The following is a 24,026-nucleotide window of genomic DNA, read 5'->3' on the forward strand; positions in this document are numbered from 1 at the left end:
ATTGAAGATCTAAGAAGATTTGAAGACGAAGAAGATATTGAAGATTTCTGATTTGTGGGTTCATAATCTTTAGTGTGCACAATACTTGTTTCGGTAAAAGATGATCCAATTAATAATCGGTTTATCCTGGTGATATATTGGATTGGTTAATTGAGTAGATCGGCATCAACGCAATTCTTTGGATTAATAGTGTTGTTGGATTAATCTTAAACGATTACTTCGGTAATTGAATATAAGATATATCTAAGAACCTGACGAAGGAGTTTATGTTAAGACAAACAGAAGATCCTTTGTCCGACTCATATCACTTGGTTTAATAAAGTTGATACCAAACAGATTTGTTGTTCCTTTACTGTTTGGAATATGAACCAAATGAATTGTTACAAGTACATGACTAAGGTCGGAGGTGTGGGAATACAGACGGAACTAGGTGAACTATAGGTTTAGTTGCTTGGTCTCAACTATACGAAGTTAGGTGTAATTTTGTGTAGCGGCTTAATCCTGAGAGTATTCAATTCTGGACAAGGCCCCGGGGTTTTTCTGCATTTGTGGTTTCCTCGTTAACAAAATCTTGTTGTGTCATTTACTTTATATTTCCGCATTATAATTAAAGTAAATTACACAAACGTTAATTCCTATTTACTTGATAAGTGAATCCTATTGTGTTTGGTTAAGTCCGAACCTTTTTATCAAGTAACATACTTCGTTGTTGTATTATATCTATCTCATATCCATAGACGATCACACGAAGTGTGAAACGATTAGTTGTGTTGTCTCGACTCAGTCCATAGACAATCACTTTCGGGGAAAGGACTTATAGGTAGGAAAAGTTTTAGATTGAGGTATATTTGGGTACCCTCTCCTTTTCAATTGGTATCAGAGTAGGCAAACACGAAAAGATTTAACAATCTGTGTTTGGTGCGATCCAACCTATAAGAATGAACTCGAGTTCTCATGAACCGACTTCAATTAACGTACCGCCAAGATTTGACGGAACAAACTATCTATGGTGGAAATCTGTTATGAGATCTTTTCTTCAATCACGTGGTTATATTCATCCAAAGATAGAAAATTCAAAAACTGAGTTTAAACGCTTAGTAGATTTTTCGAACAAAGAAAAGGCACTTGCAAAACAAAATTCAGATGGTTTGAATGTTATTATTCATGTTGTAAGTCGTGATTTACAACATCATGTGTCAACATGTCAAACTTCAAAAGAATCTTGGGATAATCTTCAGATCGTATTCGAAGGAAATTCATCAGAGAAAGAAGCTAGACTTCAAAATCTCACTTCCGATTGGGAAAACCTTCGAATGGATGACAACGACACTTTTGAAGAGTTTCATATTAAACTCTCTGAGATAATGAATTATTCTTTCTCGTTAGGAAAGACTATTTCTGAAAAAGATATAGTATGCAAGATTCTCAGATCGTTGCCATCTAGATACGATTTTAAGAAGAATGCAATCATAGAAGCAAACGATCCTTCAACTCTCTCACGAAGCATACTCGTTGGTAAGTTCAATATCTTTGATCATGAATCACAGTCTATTCAAGGTAAAGGAATCACTTTTAAAGCTGCAAGAATTTCGAAAGCTCCAATGGAAAGGAATAGACAGATGAATGATTCATATGAACAGATTGCAGAAAATTCTGATGATGAAATTGAACAATCATTGTCATCAATTACTAGATAGTTTTGAGATCTCTTAAAGAAAAGAAATAAGAGATTCTAAGGATACTTGTCGATCTTCTCGCTCACATGATCGAGTTCCTGTCAAAAAGGATCATGAAGAAGATGATGAATATCAGTCGCAGTGCTTCAAGTGTAAAGGGTTTGGTCATATTGCTAAATACTGTCCCAATCTTAAGAAATACACTGGAAGCAAGGCATTGGCTGTAACTCCAGATGATACCTCTGATTCATACGATTCTGAAGAAGAGGAAACAACTAATATTGCATCAGTTGTCAATCTTATTCCCCCCCCCCCCATTAGTGATTTACCTATTTTAAGAATGGGCATATCTTCTGATATTATTAAACCACCTAACGGTAAAGGGAAAAATAAGACAAGATGCAAAAATTGTCTTAAAAACAGAATTTCTAAGAGTTGCATATGCAATTCCAGTCAATCTCAAGATACTTCGTTAGTTCGGGGTAACAAAAGGAGATCTTTTCATAATATACTATATCAAGAACACTTTGGTTGTTCAAAATTCCATAATGAGAGAAAAACTAATACTAATGCTACTGGATCGGTATTATAATTCTTTCCTCACCACGTGTGCCAATTCTTTGAGTGAGGAAGAAGAAAAATCAAGGCATTTTTGTGTATATTATGGAAATAATATATAGTATTTGAAGATATTTGATATATTCGTATTTTTAGGAATATTATATTTTCGGTGGTATGAAAATTATAAAAACATCCTTCTTCTAATTTGGTCATTCCTTGTCCGAACTATGGGTCTGGATCAAATAGTTTCTCTGGAGAAGATGCTAGATCAGAAAGATCATCTTAAAACTAAGTCTGGATCGTACCTTGATATTAAGAGTAAAATCAGAAAGGGAAATTGGCTTAGCAAGAAGGAAAGAGAGAATACTCTGAAGAAAGATCAGTGTATTGAGGCATTGACACACTTTTGTGTTCAATCAAAGACAGAATTACATGCTCTTGCAGAATCCTTCACGAAAATTTCTCATCTATAAGAGATTCTGGTCAAGCAACAAGGTTTTCTACTTAAAGAAATTCAAAAGCTGAAGAGTAGTAATCCACCTTCATTCAGCTCTGATATGAAGGACTGGGTTGCAAGAGAAAAATAGACATCAATTTTTGATTTCTTTCAATGATTGTATTGGTCTATTATGAATAAAATTATTTGATTTATAATTTTTCTTGTGATAGTTTTCGGTTTACATAGCATGTGCTTGAATTCTTTTATCTTATTGGTATGTATGTTTATGGGATGTCTGATTTCGATTTTACTACCTTAATATTCGATCTCATATATTGTGAACCCTTGTGGTTTGGGTGACTTTTTGATTTAACATGATTAAGTTCTAGACCATGTTGGTAGGTTTATCAAAGAATCATGATGGGTTCTGGTAGAAACAATATGTGAAAAAGTCACAATATGTTGAATCGGTTTTGGTTTAGCATAAAATCATATGTGTTTCGACGGTTTTCAACTTTTACTTGCAATTGTTAAAACCTATTTTTAACCTTTCTCTGGTAAAGGTTGGTTGTTGTTATTCTTTTGTTTTTGCATAAGGATGACAACATGATGATATTTCAATATCAATTCTCCCTGGACGAAGATGCAATCATATTGGAGAAGTGGATGCTTAATTTAAAGTAACAATCTTGTTAGTTAATGGTTTTCCTATTTAAGAAAAGCCTAAGTTTATATCATATATATTTATTGTTTTTGCTTAAAATTTTGGTTCAATTGATGTTTATTCCATGATGTGTGTATGGATGTGTGGGATTCAATTGGTTCCCGTTAAGAAAAACTATTGTTATCTTACTTTATTGTGCGGTATCAATTGTTTAGGCTTACAAAATTTCGGCGCAATTGCGGTGTTTTAATGCTTATGTTGTTTCAATTACTTCCGGTTGAGGTGAATAATTATGCAAGTTGATTTATGTTAGTTTGTATGAATTATTTATGGCTTAACGAAATAAAAGGTGTACGGCATGAGTTTTTTAGTCCAATTCGATTCCGGATAAGAGAAACTAAGTTAATTTTGATCTTAGTTAGACTTATCGAAGTGAGGTTTCGGTTATTCAAGTCTAATCGAATGCCTTAACAAGAAATGCTAGTTAACTAACCTAGTACTTTTAAAATTGAAAGGTCTAAGTTTATGGATAATTAGAACCTGATGAGAAAAATAGAGTTATCTTTATTTTGGTTTTAACGAATTAAGCAATTGTTTTTGTACAATCGGTTTAGCAAAGGGACTAAGGTGCTTAGTTCTTTTTGATTTGCTAAACTAAATTGGAAAAAATTGTTTCGGATAATTGTTTCCTTGGTAACATATCAAAATAAAACTACTTGTAGTTTCAGTTTTGATATTGGTTATCAAAACATGATGTATGGAAACCTCGTGCCTAACTCTACAGGTTGCAAGTCTATTTTGAGATTTGTAAGATTATTTTCGTGTTGTCCTTTATGTTTTCGTTTCTTTGTCATTTTGTGACAGAAAGGGGGAGAAATATATGGAGTAAAGAAGTGATATTGGAATTGATTTTATATTGATTGGTATCGCTAAGGAAAAGAACATTGGTGCTTAAACGTTTTATCTAAACGAAAGAGTGAAAGCACAGACTAAGGGGGAGTAACATGTCAGATGAAGTGGTATAACAAAGACGTGCGGATTGAATATCTACCTATCTTCCTTAGGTGGAGTATTTGCTTTGTTATTACAAGGGCTATTTTGCGTTTCCTCCCCGGTCAAGATCGCTAATTAGCGTTTCCTCCCCAAAAAGATTAAAATTAGTGTTTCCTCCTATCGTTAGATATTCTATCCATTGCACAGTTAGCTGAGTCAACACCTGTGCACGCGTGGCATAAATTGTACACGTGTAAATAGAAGTACCCTAAATACCCTCCTATACCAATTTAATCTGACGGTTGTAGATAAAGTGGAATAATAAAAGGTTAACATCGACAAGATCATCTCATCTCCCATTCTCCTATTGATGCTAATTTTTAAAACCTTGTAAAATTATTCATCATCTATCATCCAAGCTAACAACTCCATCAGTCAAGCCATATTTCCCTGTGGTAAACTCAGGATTTATTCACATCGAAAACGCCCATATTCCGTTCCGACATCAGTAGAAATCCACCAGTTCTTTCTCAACCACCCAATTACGACCACCCATCTTCTCTGATTTCTTCAATTTCATCTCTCGACGGACAGCAACAACCTCACTCCCTATCTCAAAAACAATTCATCATCTCTTTCTGTCTTCCTCTAGATCTCTATTTTTGCCATTAATGATACCCTTTCAGTCCAATTTGTCAACCACTGAACCAAAAAAAAAAATCAATGGAAGTAACTTCCATTTCCTACACACTACAAGCCATCACCTACATCGCATTTCAGTTCAGATGCAACCTTCCAGCAATCGAGCTGCTACAACACCACCATCAAAATCAGTCAAAACCCACCCTAAATCCAATTCCTGTGAAAATTAATTCATCATCTCGATTTCTAATTTCACAATACAAATCACCACTAGCCCAAAATTTCACTCCGTTCATCATTCCAAACAACCAACAAATAAGACAATACCCCTTTCTCCTTCACTGAATTCTGACTCGAATTAACAGAAAGAACCCTAAATTAAACAACAACAAACCCATCTACTATGATTCATAATAACTCTCAAATTCTTCTTGATTATCATTCACTGATTTGAATCTTCCTCCATCTGTCACTGAATTCTACGGCAACGGCAACCACCACCAATTTCTCAAAATGAACAAGAAGCTTCAATTAATGAAAACAGAACCCTAATCCCCTCAATCAACCATCAAATCAATTTATTCTCTTCCATTTCTGTTCAACCCTTCTGTCTCTATCAGTAGTACCACCAAATTGTATTCTCTGTAGATCTCAAACCCCATAAATTCACTCTGTGCTTCAATCAACAGAAACCCTCAAATCAAGTCGAAAATTATGATGAATTTGATGGTTATTTGAAAGTTCGAAAAGGGTATTCAAATGGGCCTGTTGAGTTGCAGAAGATATGGGTTTTGTTTTGATTCGAAATTGAACAACCAAGAAAGGAACAGAAAGGGACTTGAATCTGCGGATGCTGCTGAAGTTGGTTGTTGTTGCTGTAATGGAGGAATATGCAATTTGGGTTTAATTAATCAAATAGGGAGGGGTATTTCGGGAAGTTCATGCCACACTATACAGTTTATGCCACACGTGCACAGGCGCTGACTCAGCTAACTGAGCAATGGATGGAATATCTAACGATGGGAGGAAATACTAATTTCAATCTTTTTGGGGAGGAAACACTACTTAGCGATCTTGGAGGGGGAAGAAACGCAAAATAGCCCTTATTATAATGTCAACAACGGCATTTTCAAGGATTGAATGTAAGTAGTTTACTGTGTTGTTGAATCGGGAATCAAGCGTATGTGTAATGAATTCTTGTAATTGTTTATCCATATGATGTAAGAGTTTTGTCACTAAAATTGACAAAGGGGGAGATTGATAGAGCATTTCTCGGTTGAACCCACCAAGCGTTGGTATGTCAAGTTTGGTTGTCATATTTTAGTGAATCAAAACTCATCTTAACAGTCGCTTGATTATGTACTAGAGTCAACTTCGTATAGGTTAGCTTGAAAGTTTTAGGATATGAGACATTACATGTATTTCGAAGTCTTGAAGATGTAAAGAAGCAAGGAGCTACAATGACAACAATCATCCTTTCACTTGATCTTAGTGATATTTGACTTGAACTGTTTCATTCCCTAAAGTATCTTTCAAGTCGTGCATATTGAAAACAAAACTGTGAAGCATATTTGAACTCTAGATAACATAGTACTAAGGAATACAATACGAGGTTTATTTCTCAACCATTAAACTTTGTAGATAAGACATCGCCATAATCATTAGAATGTCATTGTGATTATGTATGGGTATGAGGTGAGGATTTCATCCTAGGGAACAATGTTTTACATGTGTTCTAAGGAAGTAAGTTCATAAACTTGTTTGTGAACCGAAAAGAAAATTGCCAGGCGTTATTGGTTTTGTTATTCATTGCATATCTTATGAACAACCAATATGTGTGATTGAGTATAACCGTTCATGACATGTTGTTTTCTTGGTAGAACTATTCACAAAGACCTTACTTATATATTGGTATGACTTTTATTAGTGAAACCGATCTTAAGTAATCACCTGAGATGGTATGATCGGGTTTATGATTTTATGTCTTACCAAATATGGGAAAGGGAACCGATCCTAGTAAGAGGTGCAGTACATCACAAAGGGGAATTGATCCTTGTATGAGGTGCAGCAAGGTTTATAGCAGAAAGGGAATCGATCCTATGAACATGTGCAACACGTTTTTAGGCAAAGGGGGACTGATCCTATGGACATGTGCAACACATATAAGTTAGATACCATATATATGTGGGGAACAAATCCTAATACCTAGTCAATCGAATTTTGGAAAGCTAATGTGAATATGCACAGTACTGACATGAAAGGTAGAACCGAAACTTGTTTTGGTAGAACCGATAAACCCATGATTGTGATTGAATGTTATTTGATCAATCACATAGTTCTTTAAAGTCATACGAACCAATTCTAAACTTGTTTGGAAGTGTGGAAAATCGGTTTCAAGGTTGTAAGTGTGAAAGAGAACTTACAAAGTAAGGATGTCGACATACTTTGAACACGTGCTATGAATGTTTATTATTTAATTGTTTAAAGTTATTCCTTAATAGCTAAGGGAAGAGAATCCCAGGATCGAAACATAAATAAGTTAAGAATCTTTTAACCAGGGTATTTAACTTGATTTTGTAGGGAAATAAGAATTAGTAATGTGCATTTACTAATTAGAGATTTTCCGAGAGATTTCGATCATTATTTTTGGACAGAGCATTTCCAGGAATTATGAAAACCCAATTTATACTTTAATGAATATCTTGAGAATATTTTCAGTTTTGGAATTTCTTGGTGTCCAAACTTCCTTGTTTATAAATACTTGAAGTTTTCCGTTATAGCAAACTAATCCTTCGTAACAACAAGCTTCCTCTTTGTTGTGTTGTTACTGGTGTAGTCGCCTATTCGGAGAAGAGAGTAACCTAATTAGGCGAAATCTTTTACGGCCGCTCAGTTTAAAATTTTCTTTGGGATTGAGAATCTCTAACGTGTACCGTTGGTGGGAAACTAGATAATTGCGGTTTATCTTTTGTTTTCATTAATTTGATTGACTAACGGTGGTTGAACTTTGATTGCACCTGGTTTGTTTATGCTTGAGAATCTTCTCTTCTGATATAAGATTCACTCAAACTAGTTCAGAGTTTCGACAAGGATCTTTAGACTATTGTTAGTCCTAAAGACGATCTTGTGATAATCCATTGTTAACAGACTCCGTTCTGTGCGTGATTGATCACAAGATATTCAAGTGATTGTGTGCAGGTTATTATTGAAGATCTAAGAAGATTTGAAGAAGGAGAAGATATTGAAGATTTCTGATTTGTGGGTTCATAATCTTTGGTGTGCCCAATACTTGTTTCGGTAAAAGAGGATCCAATTAATAATCGGTTTATCCTTATGATAGATTGGATTGATTAATTGAGTAGATCGGTATCAACATAATTCTTTGTATTAATAGTGTTGTTGGCTTAATTTTAAACGATTACTTCGGTAATTGAATATAAGATAGATCTAAGAACCTGACGAAGGAGTTTATGTTAAGATAAACAGAAGAGCCTTTGTCCGACTCATATCACTTGGTTGAATAGAGTTGATACCAAACATATTTGTTGTTCCTTTACTGTTTGGAATACGAACCAAATGAATTGTTCCAAGTACGTGACTAAGGTCAGAGGCTTGGCAATACAGACGAAACTAGTGAACTATAGGTTTAGTTGCTTGGTCTCAACTATACGAAGTTAGGTGTAATTTTGTGTAGCGGCTTAATCCTGAGATTATTCAATTCTGGACAAGGTCCCGGGGTTTTTCTGCATTTGCGGTTTCCTCGATAACAAATCTTGCTGTGTCATTTACTTTATATTTTCGCATTATAATTATTTTATTATAATTAAAGTAAATTACACAAACGTTAATTCCTATTTACTTGATAAGTGAATCCTATTGTGTTTGGTTAAGTCCGAACCTTTTTATCAAGTAACGTACTTCGTTGTTGTATTGTCTCGATCTCGTATCCATAGACGATCACACGAAGTGTGAACCGATTAGTTGTATTGTCTCGACTCAGTCCATAGACAATCACTTTCGGAGAAATGACTTATAGGTAGGAAAAGTTTTAGCTTGAGGTATATTTGGGTACCCTCGCCTTTTCAAGAGTATTACAGGAAAGATGAAAGACAAACAGAATATTGATTGATCCATCACAAGTTTCACTTATACAAGGTGTTGACAAAAAGTCCCATAAGAAATCACAATAACCATAAATCAGCTTTAGCAAATGTTTTACATTCAATGAATTGGTGTATGTAATGCTCATAGACCAATGAAACAGTGGTATGTCTCATGTGCTTCTTTGGATTAAGTCAATTCAAAAAAGAGTGAAAATAATTTGGATTGACAACTTTATGAGAAAGAAAACCAAACATGTAAAACCCAATTGTTTGATAAGAACACAAACAACATTTATCCTAACAATTAAAACCCAGAATAACAAACCTAATAAATATAGACCGAAGAAAGTCAACATCAAAATCAAAAACTAACGCCACAATAGAGTACTTGATTGGTCGAGTTTTATTTTCATTTTATAAATTGTATGAATATGAACTAAAGTTATAATTTTCAAGATGGAAGTCCAAGTTTCATTATTTATATTACTCTACTAGATGTTCAAGGTTTACTATAAATTACTAACAAGATGGAAAAAATCATAGCAAAATAGTTGTTCGTATGAACTTAGAATTCGTGGGGGTGACAATATCCATATTTTTGATGATAGTCACAAATGTTGTTACGTGATATCAAAACGTTCAACCTGCACGTTGGAACACAAAATAAGCTTCGACTAAAAGGTACTCCAACTTTTTCTTGCTTGATAAACTACTTTACCAAATGGAATCCAAAATAAAAACATTGTAGTGAACCTTAAAACAAGTGCAACAACAATTTAAATGCAAAATATACGTTTTATCTTCTATGTTCGGTTCATTTTCAAAGTTTTCCGAAGATACTTTCAGCATCCTCCCATAATTGATTTATTTATGTTGTAAGCATGATTCAATGATTTATTCAATGAAGCCACAATTAGTCAACTGAAGGAAGATGTTGTCGTAGGAAAAATATTTTACGGAAGAATGTATTGGATATTTTTCACAATCTCAGAGGCTCAATGTCCCCAATATCTTAGTTGATCAGAACGTATCGACATGGTCAAAGGTTAGAGATTTTATTTCTCAACCCATTGTTAATTGAAATGAACTACAAAGTGTCCCAATTGCTAACGAATTGAGACGGTCGACCATTAAGTTTTGAAAAGTTTCAAAAAATGGAAGTACTTTGAAAACAAAATTTACTGAAAAAATCTTGGAAATCCTAAGTTTGAGATTAGATGACTGTAAAGAAATTGTGTTTAGAAATCTAATGGCTCTAGAGCAATTTGGATAGGAAAATGAATATTTTCATATCGGTTCTTACATAGTCTTTTTGAGATGGTGGTGAGCGTGATATGGTGATGGAAGAAAAATTATTATCAATGAGTCAAAGTTACGTGGCTTGTTGCTAAGGACTAAGGTAATGGAGAAGAGAAGAGAAGAAAATCTTATAGCTCGATCGAGTTATTAGTGTAATATTATATATTTTGAATGTTTTATTGGTACCCACACTTCCAGCAATTCTTATAAGTTATCTAATTCATCGACCCCGATGTGTCAGTATAGTTGGTGTGATGGGACAAGAGCTATCAAACAAGTTAATTTGAAGATCAAGATAGAGATCAACATAATGAGAAAAAAAATTATAGCAGATAAAAAAATCAATCTTTATCGTAGAGATAGAAAAGCCATTATGGTGCTCTAAGTAGTTACTTTTAAACCTTGGTGACGTTGTTATCTTAAATTGAAACAACCGGAATTTCATATCATTCTTCTACATTTATATCAAATTATGTCACATTTCATAAATATTTTTGCAATTATCAAATATGAGATACGCTTCGCAGTTAATTAAGTTAATTTCAATATACATATTGTAAATACAATAAGATAATATTTGATAAATGTGTTTCTTGTTGGTGAAGATTTTTTTAAACCATATGGACTCAGATATTTACCACGAGCTAAAAAATTACAATTACCTCCTGATTCCGTCAAGAAGCCTAGTGCACCTAATTCGATAACAAATTCAAAACTTAAAAACTATGTATTCTTATCGGTATTATCATCTTTGTCCAACGCATTAAGGAGATTAAAATATAAGTTTTTGTTGTTATAATGACGAGCAAAGTGAGACACTGCAAATCAGGTATCGTTAACAATCAAATTGTAATTACAGACAGAAGCGCGTCGAAATAGATCTCAAGTTGATTATCTAGTGACAACATTGTCGGCTATTTATTCCTCAGAAATATATGGAGGAGAAGTATCATATCTTGGATTTTGCTTGCGTCTTTTCTTCTGCTCTTCATCGTCAATCATCACCTAAAATTTTCTTGCAGATAGTGTTTTATATCCCAAAAACAAGTGTAACAAAATTTTAAACATAATCCATAGTTTTTACCTTCCATCATCGTTTCATATTGAAAGTTTACCGAAGATACTTTGAAAAACCTCTGATTAATGATTTTTTATATTATGTTGTAGGCATAATCCGATGTTGTTATTCTTCTTCGTGTGTTCAAGCAAAAAATTGGGCGTTTTAGCTTATCTTTCTCTTTTTGACTAAAATGAGCTTAAAAAAATTTTGTGATTTTTTTTTAACACGAAACATTTCCATTGATGATAAACATCCAAGTAAATTAGAAAATGTCAGTTTTGACATGATTGATGTAAAAAAATATCATAGAAATTATGATGTTGACAATTTTCCCTATGTACACTGTAAGTTTCCATTAAAACGATTTCATTTTTCATTTTTTTTTATAAAAATGAAGAAAATACTCTACCAATATGCTATGAACGATTTTTGTAGGGGTTTATACATAGAAAATTATATAAACATGAGTTTGGATTTTTAGTTGCTTTTTCGAGATAATATGTTTTTATAGATAGTAAGTTATCCAATAAGAAACAATTTGTCTTGTTCTAACTTGAAATGAGAAAGATTCAATTAACAATGTTATTTCGACGATTTTCATAGATATTAATACGCTCAAAATAACGAAAAACTGTCTCGATTTGTAAAGTGATCTTTTCGAAATACCATGTTCCCTGTTAACAAGAACGAGTCAAAAGCGAAGATATGCCAAAAATGTGGCTTTCTTGACTAATAAAGCTATCTAACAAGACATCGGTTATACAACTCCGATTTCAGAAAAAGATAATTTGTCCAATATTGTGGCTTTCTTGAAATAATATGTTCATATAAATAATGAGTTTCTTACTAACATATTATCATCTCTTTAGGAGAAACTCGTTGATGCATTCTTTTTGTTTTTATCGTTTTGTTTTTTTATTTTCTACTTCTCGTTCATTTCTTCGGGAGGTTATGTCCTCATATTTATTTTTATTTATTTTTTGAATAAAAATCTTTAATTTATAACATAGAAAAAAAAATATTGTATGAGCTTTTTAATTTTTTTATCAGTAAAAAATTTGGTGTTGTCGAGTTTTGAACTCAGGTCACTGGTATAATCTACCAGAGAACCGGACAATATACCCAAGCCCAAGTCCCCGTTTCTCTTGTATGCAATTATTGTCCCTTCATTGCGTCGACATGGCTAGACAACAACATGTGTAGAATTACACAAATTTGTAGCAATTTTTAACAGATAGCATCATTCATGATGATGTAAGTCGGGGATTACGTCTATTTAATCCCCCCCCTTCTTCTTCTTCTGCTACTGAAAATCTCATCTTTCCGAATCTCCGCGCCATTTCATATTTGGGGATGGCGAATTTCAGTGTGATTCCAACTCCCGGTCCGCGACTCACGGCGATAAATACGAGAACAATAAAGGATTTCAACTTATCCAAAACACCACTGGTAACATCCCATATAAATATACTAAACCCAGCCCGGTAATTCTTTTAACAAAAACCCTAATTAAATATTGTTTTTGGTTTCAGAATTTGTTTATGAAATCTTCGATGTCTACAACAACTACTACAAGCAGCTCATTGGGGTTTTCTCCTTCTGATGGAAATTGTAGAAATTTTGTGGTGAAAGCAGCTCAAACACCAGTGAACAACAAGCCTCTTACTGATGATAGAATGTTGGTATGTATGGTTCTGCTGCTGGTGCTATCCTTCATCCATGAAATTGAAATTGAAATTGAAACTGAAATTGAACCCCCTTTTGATTATTATTCCAATAGAAATAGAAATCCTAATTTTATGATTTTTTTTTCTTTTCTTGCAGGTGTTTGTTCCACCACATTCATTGATTAAACACTGGGTTTCTGTTCTTAGGAATGAACAGACTCCTCCTCCAGTTTTCAGTAAGTCCAAATTTGTGATTAGTTTTATTATTGAATCTTATCTCTTGTTTTATCAATAGATTTAAGTAGTAGCGATTTTGTTTTATTAGGGGAACATTGTTTAGTGGATAATAATTTAGATTAAGATAAAACTCCCCAGTTTTATAATGTCTTAATTCCATATGCCCCTTTCAGCTTGTATGCTTATAAAATTGGGTTCTAGTTATGGGCACATTGTATTCACTATTCGGCAGATGTATTCAATTTCCGATTATGAGTTAGGAAATGCCCTCAACTGTTATCCTTGTGATTTATTAATTTTTTGCAATGTAGAGAATGCAATGGCTGAGTTGGGGAGGTTACTTATCTATGAAGCATCAAGGGATTGGTTGGTGAGTTTTATTTGTGTTGGTTGAGGATACAAGCTCGTGGAAACAATTCAATTTTATTCATGTTTGTAAATTTTAAATTGGTTGCAGCCTACTGTAACTGGGGAGATTCAATCGCCATTGGGCGTTGCCTCTGTTGAATTTATTGATCCGCGAGAACCTGTAACGGTTAGTAAGTGGCTGCTTTATGTGCTAGTTCCTAGCTTACCTGTGGAGTTTGGAGCGACTTATTTATGCCCTTTTATCCTGCAGATTGTACCCATCTTAAGAGCTGGTCTAGCTCTAGTCGAGCATGCTTCATCCATCTTGCCTGCCACTAAAACCTATCATTTGGGTAAGTTGAGGAGTGTTTGCAGGATTTCAGAAATCCCTTTTATTTATTCAGTACGATTTTCGTTCGTTACAATTAGAGGTCACGGATTGCTATGCACATGGTAGTGTGGTGACTTTGTGTTAATTAACTTGAACATATTCATCCACTGCATCGGTAAATCGATAAATATGACAATGTGGTTACTGCTTCGGTTGTGCTTGACTTGTTTTTTCTTACTTCTTAAAGGGATAAGCAGAGATGAGGAGACCCTATTGCCAACGGTATATTTGAACAAGTAAGAAAATGTAAACCTTGCTTCACTTCTCCCTACTTGATTAAGTGAAGGCCTCACTCACACATTTTCTGGTATTTCTTGCGATTGTGAAGGTTACCTGAAAAACTTCCTGAAGGATCTCGTGTGCTTGTAGTAGATCCAATGCTAGCAACAGGTAATATTCTTTTCTTTTCTGTAGTCTGATCTAGGTTTTCGTCCGAAAAACATCTAGACATAAGATTATAAGAATATGATCTTTCTTTATTGTGTTGCTGATTGTGGCGTATTTCCCCAATGGCTTGGGAAACCAATATCAGGGGGCACAATTGTTGCAGCACTTGAAATGTTGAGGGACCGCGGAGTTGATTTCAAGCAGATTAAAGTGGTAATTGATCTCTCGAACCCTATCAAAATGATTGTCATTCTCTAGGATTCCTATCTTGTTCCTGGGTTTCTGCTAATGCGTACTATGTCAAATTTTTCTCCCACCTCTTTGGAACACTATCGAAATGCTTGCCATTAACTAGGATTTCTATCTTGTTCATGTCAAATAGTTCCCTCTCTCCTACTTAGTTCAACTTGCTGACCACATGTACTTTCTCATGGCAGATATCGGCCTTAGCTGCTCCTCCAGCTCTTCAGAAGCTAAGCGAGAACTTTCCTGGGTAAAATTTGGTCACTTGTTTTATATGTTACTGTAGTTTTGTTGTAATTCTCTTCCTTGCAGACTGAAATAATGTTTTTGTTCATAAAATTTTCAGGCTTCATGTGTACACTGGGACAATCGACCCCACTGTAAATGAAAAGGGGTAAGGGCATGTAGAATAATTGTATTGTGCTGAATAGTAAATGCATTTGCTTTCCTTGGCTTAAACCTTCTTACATTTGAGATGGGGTCTTCTATTTTGCAGGTTTATAATTCCTGGATTCGGAGATGCAGGAGACCGTAGCTTTGGAACATAAAACAGTTGTAGAAGTAGGTTTCTTCTTCCAAGCTGTAGCTCTATCATCAGTTTTAAAATATTTATATTGATCTAGAGAACCAGCTGAGGGCGGCATTTAATTTATTTTAATTGAGGTTTCTACATTGCAGTTTCAAAGAACATAAGTATGATGTTAGATTGTGATCCAATTAAACTAATACTTTGCATATAGGATTACACAGTGCTTTTGGTGAATGAAAACAGTTAGCACTTTACAGAACATGATCTTGACTGGCTACTACACGGTTATCTGATTTCTCACAAAATCGGATGAAAAACACCTGCTAGGAAATAAACTGTATGACGAAAATACATACAAAAACTGTCAAAAAAATAAAATAATGCTAAACTAAACTAAACACCACCGCATCCTTCCCCTCCTCCACCACCACTGCGGCTAGGTCCTGCGCTGATGCAACAGCAAACTAGACCTCCCAGAATCAACAACACACAAGCAGAGGCCACAGCCTCGGCCCAATTCAAGTACCAAGCCATCATCATTTTGGCGATCTGTATTATAAGTAGTTTGATGAGCAACAAAACTGTAACTGCTTAGTGTTTCTGCAACTGACGAAGATGATGACAACTCTTCTTCCATAACATAATCCAGTTATACTAACTCTAACATGGGGACCTCCTACCAGGTGTATAATTTTTTAATCAATTCTGCTTAAAGTGAATTGGACTTGTTTTGAGTGATGTTTTCAGTTGAGTGAAACTGTATTTGATAGCAGACCTTTAGAGAGATGAAGAGATGTTTTAAGCTATAAACTGTTGAAGAAGGGGAATATAAAAAGAGGTGAAAAGGGTTGCACAATGCACATGGATAGAACTGGACAAACACATATAAATACTGTTTGGGGTCACTTGGGTTTACTTGTTCTTCAACAACTTCAAAGGTGCAATTCATGATTCATTCTAATGATTTATAATGACTCAGAACAGTACACTGGATATCTAAGTGTCAGAATCTTACATTCTGGATGCTATTGAGAAGATCTGGCGAAATGCCTTTCTTCTTCTTTTTCACAATGCACATGATTTGATTCCTTTCCAAGCCCCATGTTCCAAAAAGATTTACTACCTGGATTCGATATACCTGTCAACAAATCTTTCACCTCTCCGATAGCAACCAGAGAGCCACAGCTCTACTGTGAATTGAGTTTGGAGCCCTGGGAAGTTAAGCTTGTGCAGGTGCAGCTTATACTGCTAATATCATGAACAGGGTGCATAACCAACAGGTTAAACTAAATATCTGGCACAAAAGTAGTCAAAGTTTTCATTCAACCACTATCAAGCCTTTTCCGGTCTCGAAACTGAAATCTGAGTGATTCACAAAAGTTTAGGGTTTGTATAATTAAGAGCTTCAATACTACAACTAATTCAGTTTCAGACATGGAGTATCTGTGGAAGGTAGTTATCATATACAGGGTTTGCATCAAAGTTTAAAGTCCATCACTTAAAAAAAAAACAAAATAAATTGCAATGTGTAATTTGTAAAATAGGAGACGAATGAAGAGGATGTATAAATGGAAACACATACATCACCCCATGTATACAGTACGGAACACATCTAAACCCATCCCAGAAAGATGACAAAATGTTATCTGCAATTAGCATGAGCCTTCTCCGCTGCATTCAACTCATTTATGTAGATGCTTCACCCATGGAGTGGAATCATATATGGCCACTAAAAATTATGTCTATGTCCCCCCTGCTCGATCTTCCAGTCCTAAAATGAGATAAAACAAAGGAAGTATGTCAACAATTATCATCAGCCAATATGCACAACATGGACCTGCAAACGGATACATAATAATTGCAGTTTTTGCAATTTGAAAACTTGGCAACAGAAGAAAGATGAAAATGACCTAGGATGAAGGTAACAATACATATAATTAAAAATGCTTCAAGTAAGGCAAGACACAAATATCTGGATTCAATTGCTGAGCTAAAACATAGAATTCTGTCAAGAGATTGAGCATTTCGAAGGACACTAGACTTACAACCTGTTGCAACAACTGGAGCTTATAGCCATCTACGTTCATAACCCATGCTATTTTTATCTATAGTGGAAGTGTCTAGACTACTAGACTATACTCCAGTGCATAAGCATCAAGATGAACAGTGCTACAAATAGATAGAGCCGCCACAGTCCATTTTTGAAGAATGTACTTCCAGTGTGTCCATAATAAACAAGGTAATTAGCAAGTTCTGCAGCATCTGAGAGTAATTAGCTCTACTGGCACCCAGTACCCAGGTAACAATGTTCTTGACAATCTTCCCTCCCACACTCCAAAGCAGCTTCAGCTATCACTAACTATACTTGCAATGAGAAGAAAGTTCTCCATTACTCTATTTGGCCAATCAAGATCCAAGGTCACTATATTGTGTCTTTCACTACTAGTACCAGCTACCTGAGTAAATAAAAACCAGGCACATGTAGCCACTGAAGCAGCTCTAAATATTGCAAGTGCGAGGAGAATTCTGATAAAAAAAATTCATCGAGACGAACAGTACTGCAGAGATGTTAGATGAAGCTACCCAATTCTTTTAAGAGAGGAGGAACAGTTATTCCTATTTTAACTGTCATAGTTAACAGGTTCTACAGCTTGTAAGAATAATCAGGCTAGCACTAGATAGACTTGAAGCAAGACGGAAGTTGTCCATGACTTCAACTGGTCCATCTCCAAGATGACAGTATGGTGTCTTATAGTACCAACAAACATGTGCAAATAAAAACCAGCTAAGTGGAGCCACTAAAGCAGCTCTAATACACATGCGTGTTTCAAGTACAAGACAAATTCTGATACAACAAGTGCATGGGAGTGATGAGAAGAAAGGCCTAACCACTACCGACAATAACCAGAACTTAAAACTTCACTAGCCACCTCCGTATTCTTACTATTCAATCTTTCTTTACCAGCATTTTCCATGGTCAAAGCTTCTTATCGGAGAGTTGCAAATGGATTCTTTTTAGGAAGATCTATTGGGTTTTAGACTTATTCTTGGGGCAACGAAAAAGCAAACGACCAAATGTACACATTTAGGGCGCTTCCATTGGTATTCAACAGGGAGCTCCATCACAATAAATTAAACCATAATCAACTAGGGTATACTACTAGGATAGGTAAAAACAATTTCGATTTCAATCCACACTCTAGCATAAGACAACCTAGTCATGTCGCGAGTGCGTTCATCCACCTTAACTAGTTTACCTATACGGATAGGGATTTTGCTGAGACCTAATTGGTTCCAATGGTGAAAGGGCACACACCTTAGATCAAAACCCATATAGGTAATTACTTCATCCCAGAAATATTCTTCTCAATTAAAAGAGTCCAGGGTCTTATGATAAAAAGCAGGTTAGATGTGTAAATAGAGCCTTGTCTAACACCATTCAACGATTAACGTTCTTAAACTCAAATACAAACAAACATACTGTGATCATGAATTGTAACGATACAAAGAATGCAGGGGAATGACGAAAGAGGCCTAACCAGTACCAAAAATAACCGAAAATAGAGGAGTCCTAAACTTAGAAGTCTTCACTAGCCACCTCCATATTCTTACTATCCAATTTTTCTTTACCAGCATTTTCTATGGTCCAAGCTTCTTAACGGAGAGTACTCAAATGCCCATTGTTGCAAGTGGATTCTCTCTAAGAAGATCTATTGGGTTTTAGTGTTAATCCCTTTCTTGGGACAATGAAAAGATAGCGACCAAACGTGATGTAACTATCACATTTAGGGGGGTCCTATTGGTATTCAGCTGGGAGCTCCATCACAATAAATTAAACCACTACAAGGATAGGTATTACCAATTTCAATTTCAGTGCACACTCTAGCATAAGACAACCTAGTCTTATTGAGAGTGCGTTCATCCACCATAACTGGTTTACCTACACAGCTAGAGATTTTGCTGATTCCTAATTCACTCCAACGGTGAAGAGGCACACACCACAGGTATTGACGTCATCTCAGAAATATTCTTCTCAATTAACAGAGTCCAGGGTCTTATGATAAAAAGCATGTTAGATGTGTAAGTAGGCCTTGTCTAACATGATTCAACGATCATCGTTGTTCTAAACCCAAGTACAAAGATACCATGAGCATGAATTGTAATATACAAGAAGCGCGAGAGAGTGACGAGGAAGGCCTAACCACTACCAACAGTAACCGAAAATAGAGGAGAACTGAACTTAGAAGGGACCAGGACAATTGCAGGGTTGTGAAAATCATGTATTGAACTAAGAAATTACCATCTCACATCACAGAATCAACTGGCGAATTAACCTACACATTACGACACAAAGAGAGCTCAACTTACATTTTTGAAACTAGGACCCACCCCCCCATTTACATCTCGCTATAATTGCGCCAAACTGCACGGAACTCCTCGCGGAATGTGTTGAGGCGTGCCTTCAGGTTAGGTGTTCGAAAGCTTGCATGCAAAACAGTGGCTGCAAAAGATACCTCAGAATCAGGAAAAGTGGGACACACGCTGAATGAGGAGAAGAATCAAAATATTACAAATTGCAGTATATCTTAAGTTCCAACTTACAGAGGATGCCAATAAGCAGTGCCCACGAAACAGTTAAGAGACTACATGATGTGAACCACAGGAAACAACTCACTACAGAGACAAAGGGAAAAAAATTGCAATCAGTTACAAACAAAACAGCTAAAAAGATTCTACAGCAAGAAATTGGCAACAAAAGGAAATTCAGTAGAGTTTTCAACTTACTCATAGCAAACACTGCCACAAACATCCACCTAGGCCTTCCACAAATATGAATAGCTCTTTTCTTCGATGGACGCCCACGAATAACAGGACTGCAATTAACACATAACAACATTCCAAACTTAACAAACAGCTCAATTACGTTATGAAACCATACACACTACAGAAGCTTTACTAAGACTTACGTGATAGGTGGCCTCATCTTTGCAGCCATATGTGGAGAGAACTGTCTGACGGTTCTGGTCACCTTCTCATTAAAAGTAACTGCAAAGCTGTAATCAATAAACCCACACTAGTGTTACTAAATTACACCACCAAAGGACAGCACAATAAAACCACAATCAACAATAAACAGCAGCAATAGCATGTAATGTCAAAAATTAGGGCAAAAATTGATGATACCTATCGTTAAGGAAAGCGATGCTAATGGCAGTCGTGAGAGCAGCAACAATAGCAAGAGGTCTCCTAAGAAATCCCATCCCTACAGTAAAGAAATATTGCTGAAAACCCTAAGAATTCAATTTAAAAAACATGAGAAAATTAAAATAAATTAAGAGTAATTCAGTACTAACCAAGAATGAAGATGATCATGAGGAAGTAATTAGTCCTGTAGCTGCAGCAGATATTAACAATTCAAATTGGAATTAGAAAATCAATTTTGATGAAAATTAAAAAATAAAGTTAGGGTTTTATATAACAAAAAAAAAAAACGAATTAAGAACTCTTACTAGTATAGATTGCATTTGATACGCGAATTCCATTTGGTATAAGATCTAGGAAGTGTAAATCTAGAGAAGAATTCAGTGAGAGGACGAGGTGGTGACGACCAATCTACTTCTCTTAATGCATCCATCAGATCTTCTGCTGTTACTGAACCCCAATCCATCTTGAATCTGTATCTTCTTCTTCTTTAGAAAAAATAAAAATTCCTAAAAATAGTAAAAATAATCTTGATGGAAACAAAAAAATCAGATGATGATATTTATATTTTTGCTTGTATTATTGGTTTTCTTGGTTGCAGAGAGACTCGAATAAAGAGACGAAGAAGACTTGAAGTTTTGGTATTGGATTGATTTCTCTTTCACCTGGGAAGTGGGAACACGTAATAACTGGTGGTACCACTAGGACGGTGATTGGGCCAAACACGTCACTAACTAGTTTCGGGGAAATAAAAAAGAATGTTTGTCTAAGCCCAGGTTCGAACTGGGGACCTTTTGCGTGTGAGGCAAACGTGATAACCAACTACACCACCCAGACACTTGTTGTTAAAGTTACACCAAAATTTAAATTATACGGTAAAGTTTACCATCCAGATATGCAGCCCACAAGCAGTGCAGTTTTAGCATTCCTACGACAAGTCCTACATAGTAAGAATATGCTAATATTTTCTAGAAAAACTTAAAAGTTGAAACCGAGTGTTAGAAGACACAAGAAAACATAGAAAATAGAAAAGTCCAGCCACGCCATTGCCAACTTAGCGGTGGGTTGTTGGTGGGTTTGACTTGATGAGGCGAAAAGAATTATTGTAAAATAATATGTCTGTTTTAGAATTTTTATTTTTTTTTCTTATGGGATTAAATAATATCAAACCCATTCATTCTTTTTATTTATTTTTTTCTTTTTTTTTTGATTCTCAATGTTTTGGTTAATGTTATTTTCAAATTTCTCTGGTCGTGTACTAACGATTTTGTATCTTGACTATTTGGCAGGATTAATAACTATTTTATACTTACAAGAAGATGCGTCGATCCTCTGATATACAGGTATTTTAAATTTAAATTCCTTATCTAAATTTTGATCTAAATTTTTTTTAGTTCTAATGGAATTGTAATTGATAGGATTAGTTTACTATTAGTAGATTAAATGTGATTAGGATTAGTTCAGTCATAATAAGTGTAATCGGACACTGGACATTGGTTTATTTCTTTACCGATTTTTTTTTGCTTAAATCATGATGAACAAATTTAAATTAATTTATTACGATGTGATTTTATTTTTAAATATATTATTAGATTTATTACGAATGATAAAGTCTGTCGTCTCTACACGCTCTGGATTTCTTATTGGCCATTCCTATTATTGGGTTGAATCAAAAAATCGGTGCTAGGCAGTTCAGTGCGATTCTTTTTACCGCCTTGGGATTCCCTTGTTCGAGTTGGCTAGCCTGTGCCCCTTTTGCAAGAGAGAGATGGATGTGTTTGGTGATCATACAGTGCATTGTGCGAATGAGGTGGGTCTAAAGTTTCGACACGACTTGGTTCGTGATACGATTGCGGACATATGTTATCATGTTGGAGTGTCGGCCCGTAAGGAGGTGGACTTGGGGTTACTTGCCAATAATAGGACTTCTCTGAGACCGGCTGATATTCTGGTGTTCAATTGGGAAAACGGCCGTGATGTTTGCATGGATGTGACTATTGTTTCACCCTTTGCAAGTGGCAATGGTCGTGCTTGTGAGATGGGACAAGCTATCAAAGATGTTGTTAGTCGTAAGAACACCAAATATTTGGATAAATGCATAGCTCAGGGTTATGGGTTCGGAGCTTTAACCTTTACCACTCTTGGTGAGCTGGGGTAGAGACGCAAAATAGGAAGGAAAAATAATAATAATAATAAAATATTAGCAAAGGCACCAGGGATTGTGCTCACCAGCCGTCCGGTCATGTTGTGACCAGTACCACGCCCAATTTTATATTTTTATCATATTTTATTATTTTTCCTGATCTCATGAAAATTCTCTCGTTCGAGCAAATCTCCTTCAATTCAAGGAAATTCTCTAATCTCATGATATTTCTTTATGTCGAGAAAATAATAAAATTAGGGAAAGGTATCACGGGACAGAGCACCAACCGGCCGGCTATGCCCTAGCCGTGGCCGGTCCCGCACCTCACGTCCCCATTATTTTATTATTTTTTTCAAACCATGAAAATTCCCTGATTTCATGAATTTTCCCTAAAACAATGAAAAATATTATAAAATTAAGAAAACTTGTGGGACCGTGCCCTAGCCGGCCAGTCATGCCCTAGCCGGTCCCACATGCTTATTATTTTATTATTATTATTTGTTTTGTTTTCCTCATTCCATGAAAACTCTCTGATTTCAACAAAATACATTGGTTTCAACAAAACTCTTTGATTTTATGAAAATTCCCTAAAATCATGAAAATTACATAAAATTGGGAAGAGTGCCATGGTACCGTGCCCGTTGGCCGAGCGGCCATGCCTTGGCCATTGCCGGTCCCACACTCCATCATTCCCTATTTTTTTATTTTTTTATTTCTCTCATCTCATGGAAGTTCCCTAATTTCATAAAACTTTCCAGTTTCATGGAATTTCACTCAATTCAGAGAAAATACATAAAACTGGGAAAAGTGTGTGGGACAGTGATTGTCAGCCGGCCGGCCATGCCCTAGCCGTGGCTGGTCTCACACCTTGCAATTCCCTATTTTATTAATTATTTTTCATCATCTCATGTATTTTCCTAGTTTCAGCAAAACCCTGAATTCTTCATATTTTCTCAATATGTTGCTCAAATGCGCATCGAAAAACATCGAAATTCTCAGGACTGAGACACGGACACCATGGTGACACAGGCGCATCCCCTTGACCGACCAAGGGTGACCCTGAGGCTTGCAAGTGGGCGGTCCCACATGTTTTAACTATTTTAACCTAATTTGCTCAGTTGCTCATATTAGGTTCAAACTCTTTTCAAACAATTAAGGGTTTGCTCAAACGACCATCAATTGGTCACACGACCACCAAGAGCCGGTCTCATGACCTCTTGGTCGGTCCCTCATTTTTTCATGGCTAGTTTTTGTTATTTGTCGCTCACACGAGCATTATTTTAATAAATGATTAAACCAGCATTTAATCATTCTTTCACCAACTGGTCCTCAAGAGACTTTGGTATTTTGCTCATTCGAGCATCTGGGCGTTACATGGTGGAGTCATCATCCCATGTAGCCGGTCTCTGCTTCACTCGGCGGTTGATTTTGAATAAATCATC

The 24,026-nt window shown here is 35.5% G+C and overlaps 2 protein-coding genes and 1 non-coding gene across 3 annotated transcripts; 1 reads left to right on the forward strand and 2 right to left on the reverse strand.

Annotated features, from left to right (window-relative positions):
• Positions 1-12,627: 12,627 nt before the first annotated feature.
• On the forward strand, positions 12,628-15,500 carry LOC113310957 (uracil phosphoribosyltransferase-like). The gene is made up of 12 exons (XM_026559782.1): positions 12,628-12,886; positions 12,970-13,119; positions 13,262-13,340; positions 13,653-13,711; positions 13,799-13,876; positions 13,961-14,042; positions 14,268-14,316; positions 14,409-14,470; positions 14,613-14,680; positions 14,905-14,960; positions 15,057-15,104; positions 15,207-15,500. The coding sequence occupies exons 1-12, from the start codon at positions 12,791-12,793 to the stop codon at positions 15,256-15,258; spliced, it is 879 nt and encodes a 292-aa protein (XP_026415567.1). The 5' UTR covers positions 12,628-12,790; the 3' UTR covers positions 15,259-15,500.
• A 1,109-nt stretch (positions 15,501-16,609) lies between these two features.
• Positions 16,610-21,087, reverse strand: LOC113307613 (PRA1 family protein A1-like). Its single transcript, XM_026556065.1, has 8 exons — positions 20,750-21,087; positions 20,594-20,634; positions 20,424-20,502; positions 20,207-20,293; positions 20,025-20,113; positions 19,842-19,913; positions 19,608-19,740; positions 16,610-17,010 (listed from the first exon to the last, which is right to left on the reverse strand). Exons 1-7 carry the CDS (start codon positions 20,905-20,907, stop codon positions 19,637-19,639), a joined length of 630 nt encoding a protein of 209 aa, XP_026411850.1. The 5' UTR covers positions 20,908-21,087; the 3' UTR covers positions 16,610-17,010; positions 19,608-19,636.
• Positions 21,088-21,204: 117 nt separating this feature from the next.
• On the reverse strand, positions 21,205-21,278 carry TRNAV-CAC. Its single transcript has one exon. It is a non-coding gene; the product is annotated as a tRNA-Val (tRNA).
• Between the last annotated feature and the right edge of the window lie 2,748 nt (positions 21,279-24,026).

This window comes from Papaver somniferum, chromosome 9 (genome assembly GCF_003573695.1).
Source record: "Papaver somniferum cultivar HN1 chromosome 9, ASM357369v1, whole genome shotgun sequence".
NCBI classification, from domain to species: Eukaryota; Viridiplantae; Streptophyta; class Magnoliopsida; order Ranunculales; family Papaveraceae; genus Papaver; species Papaver somniferum.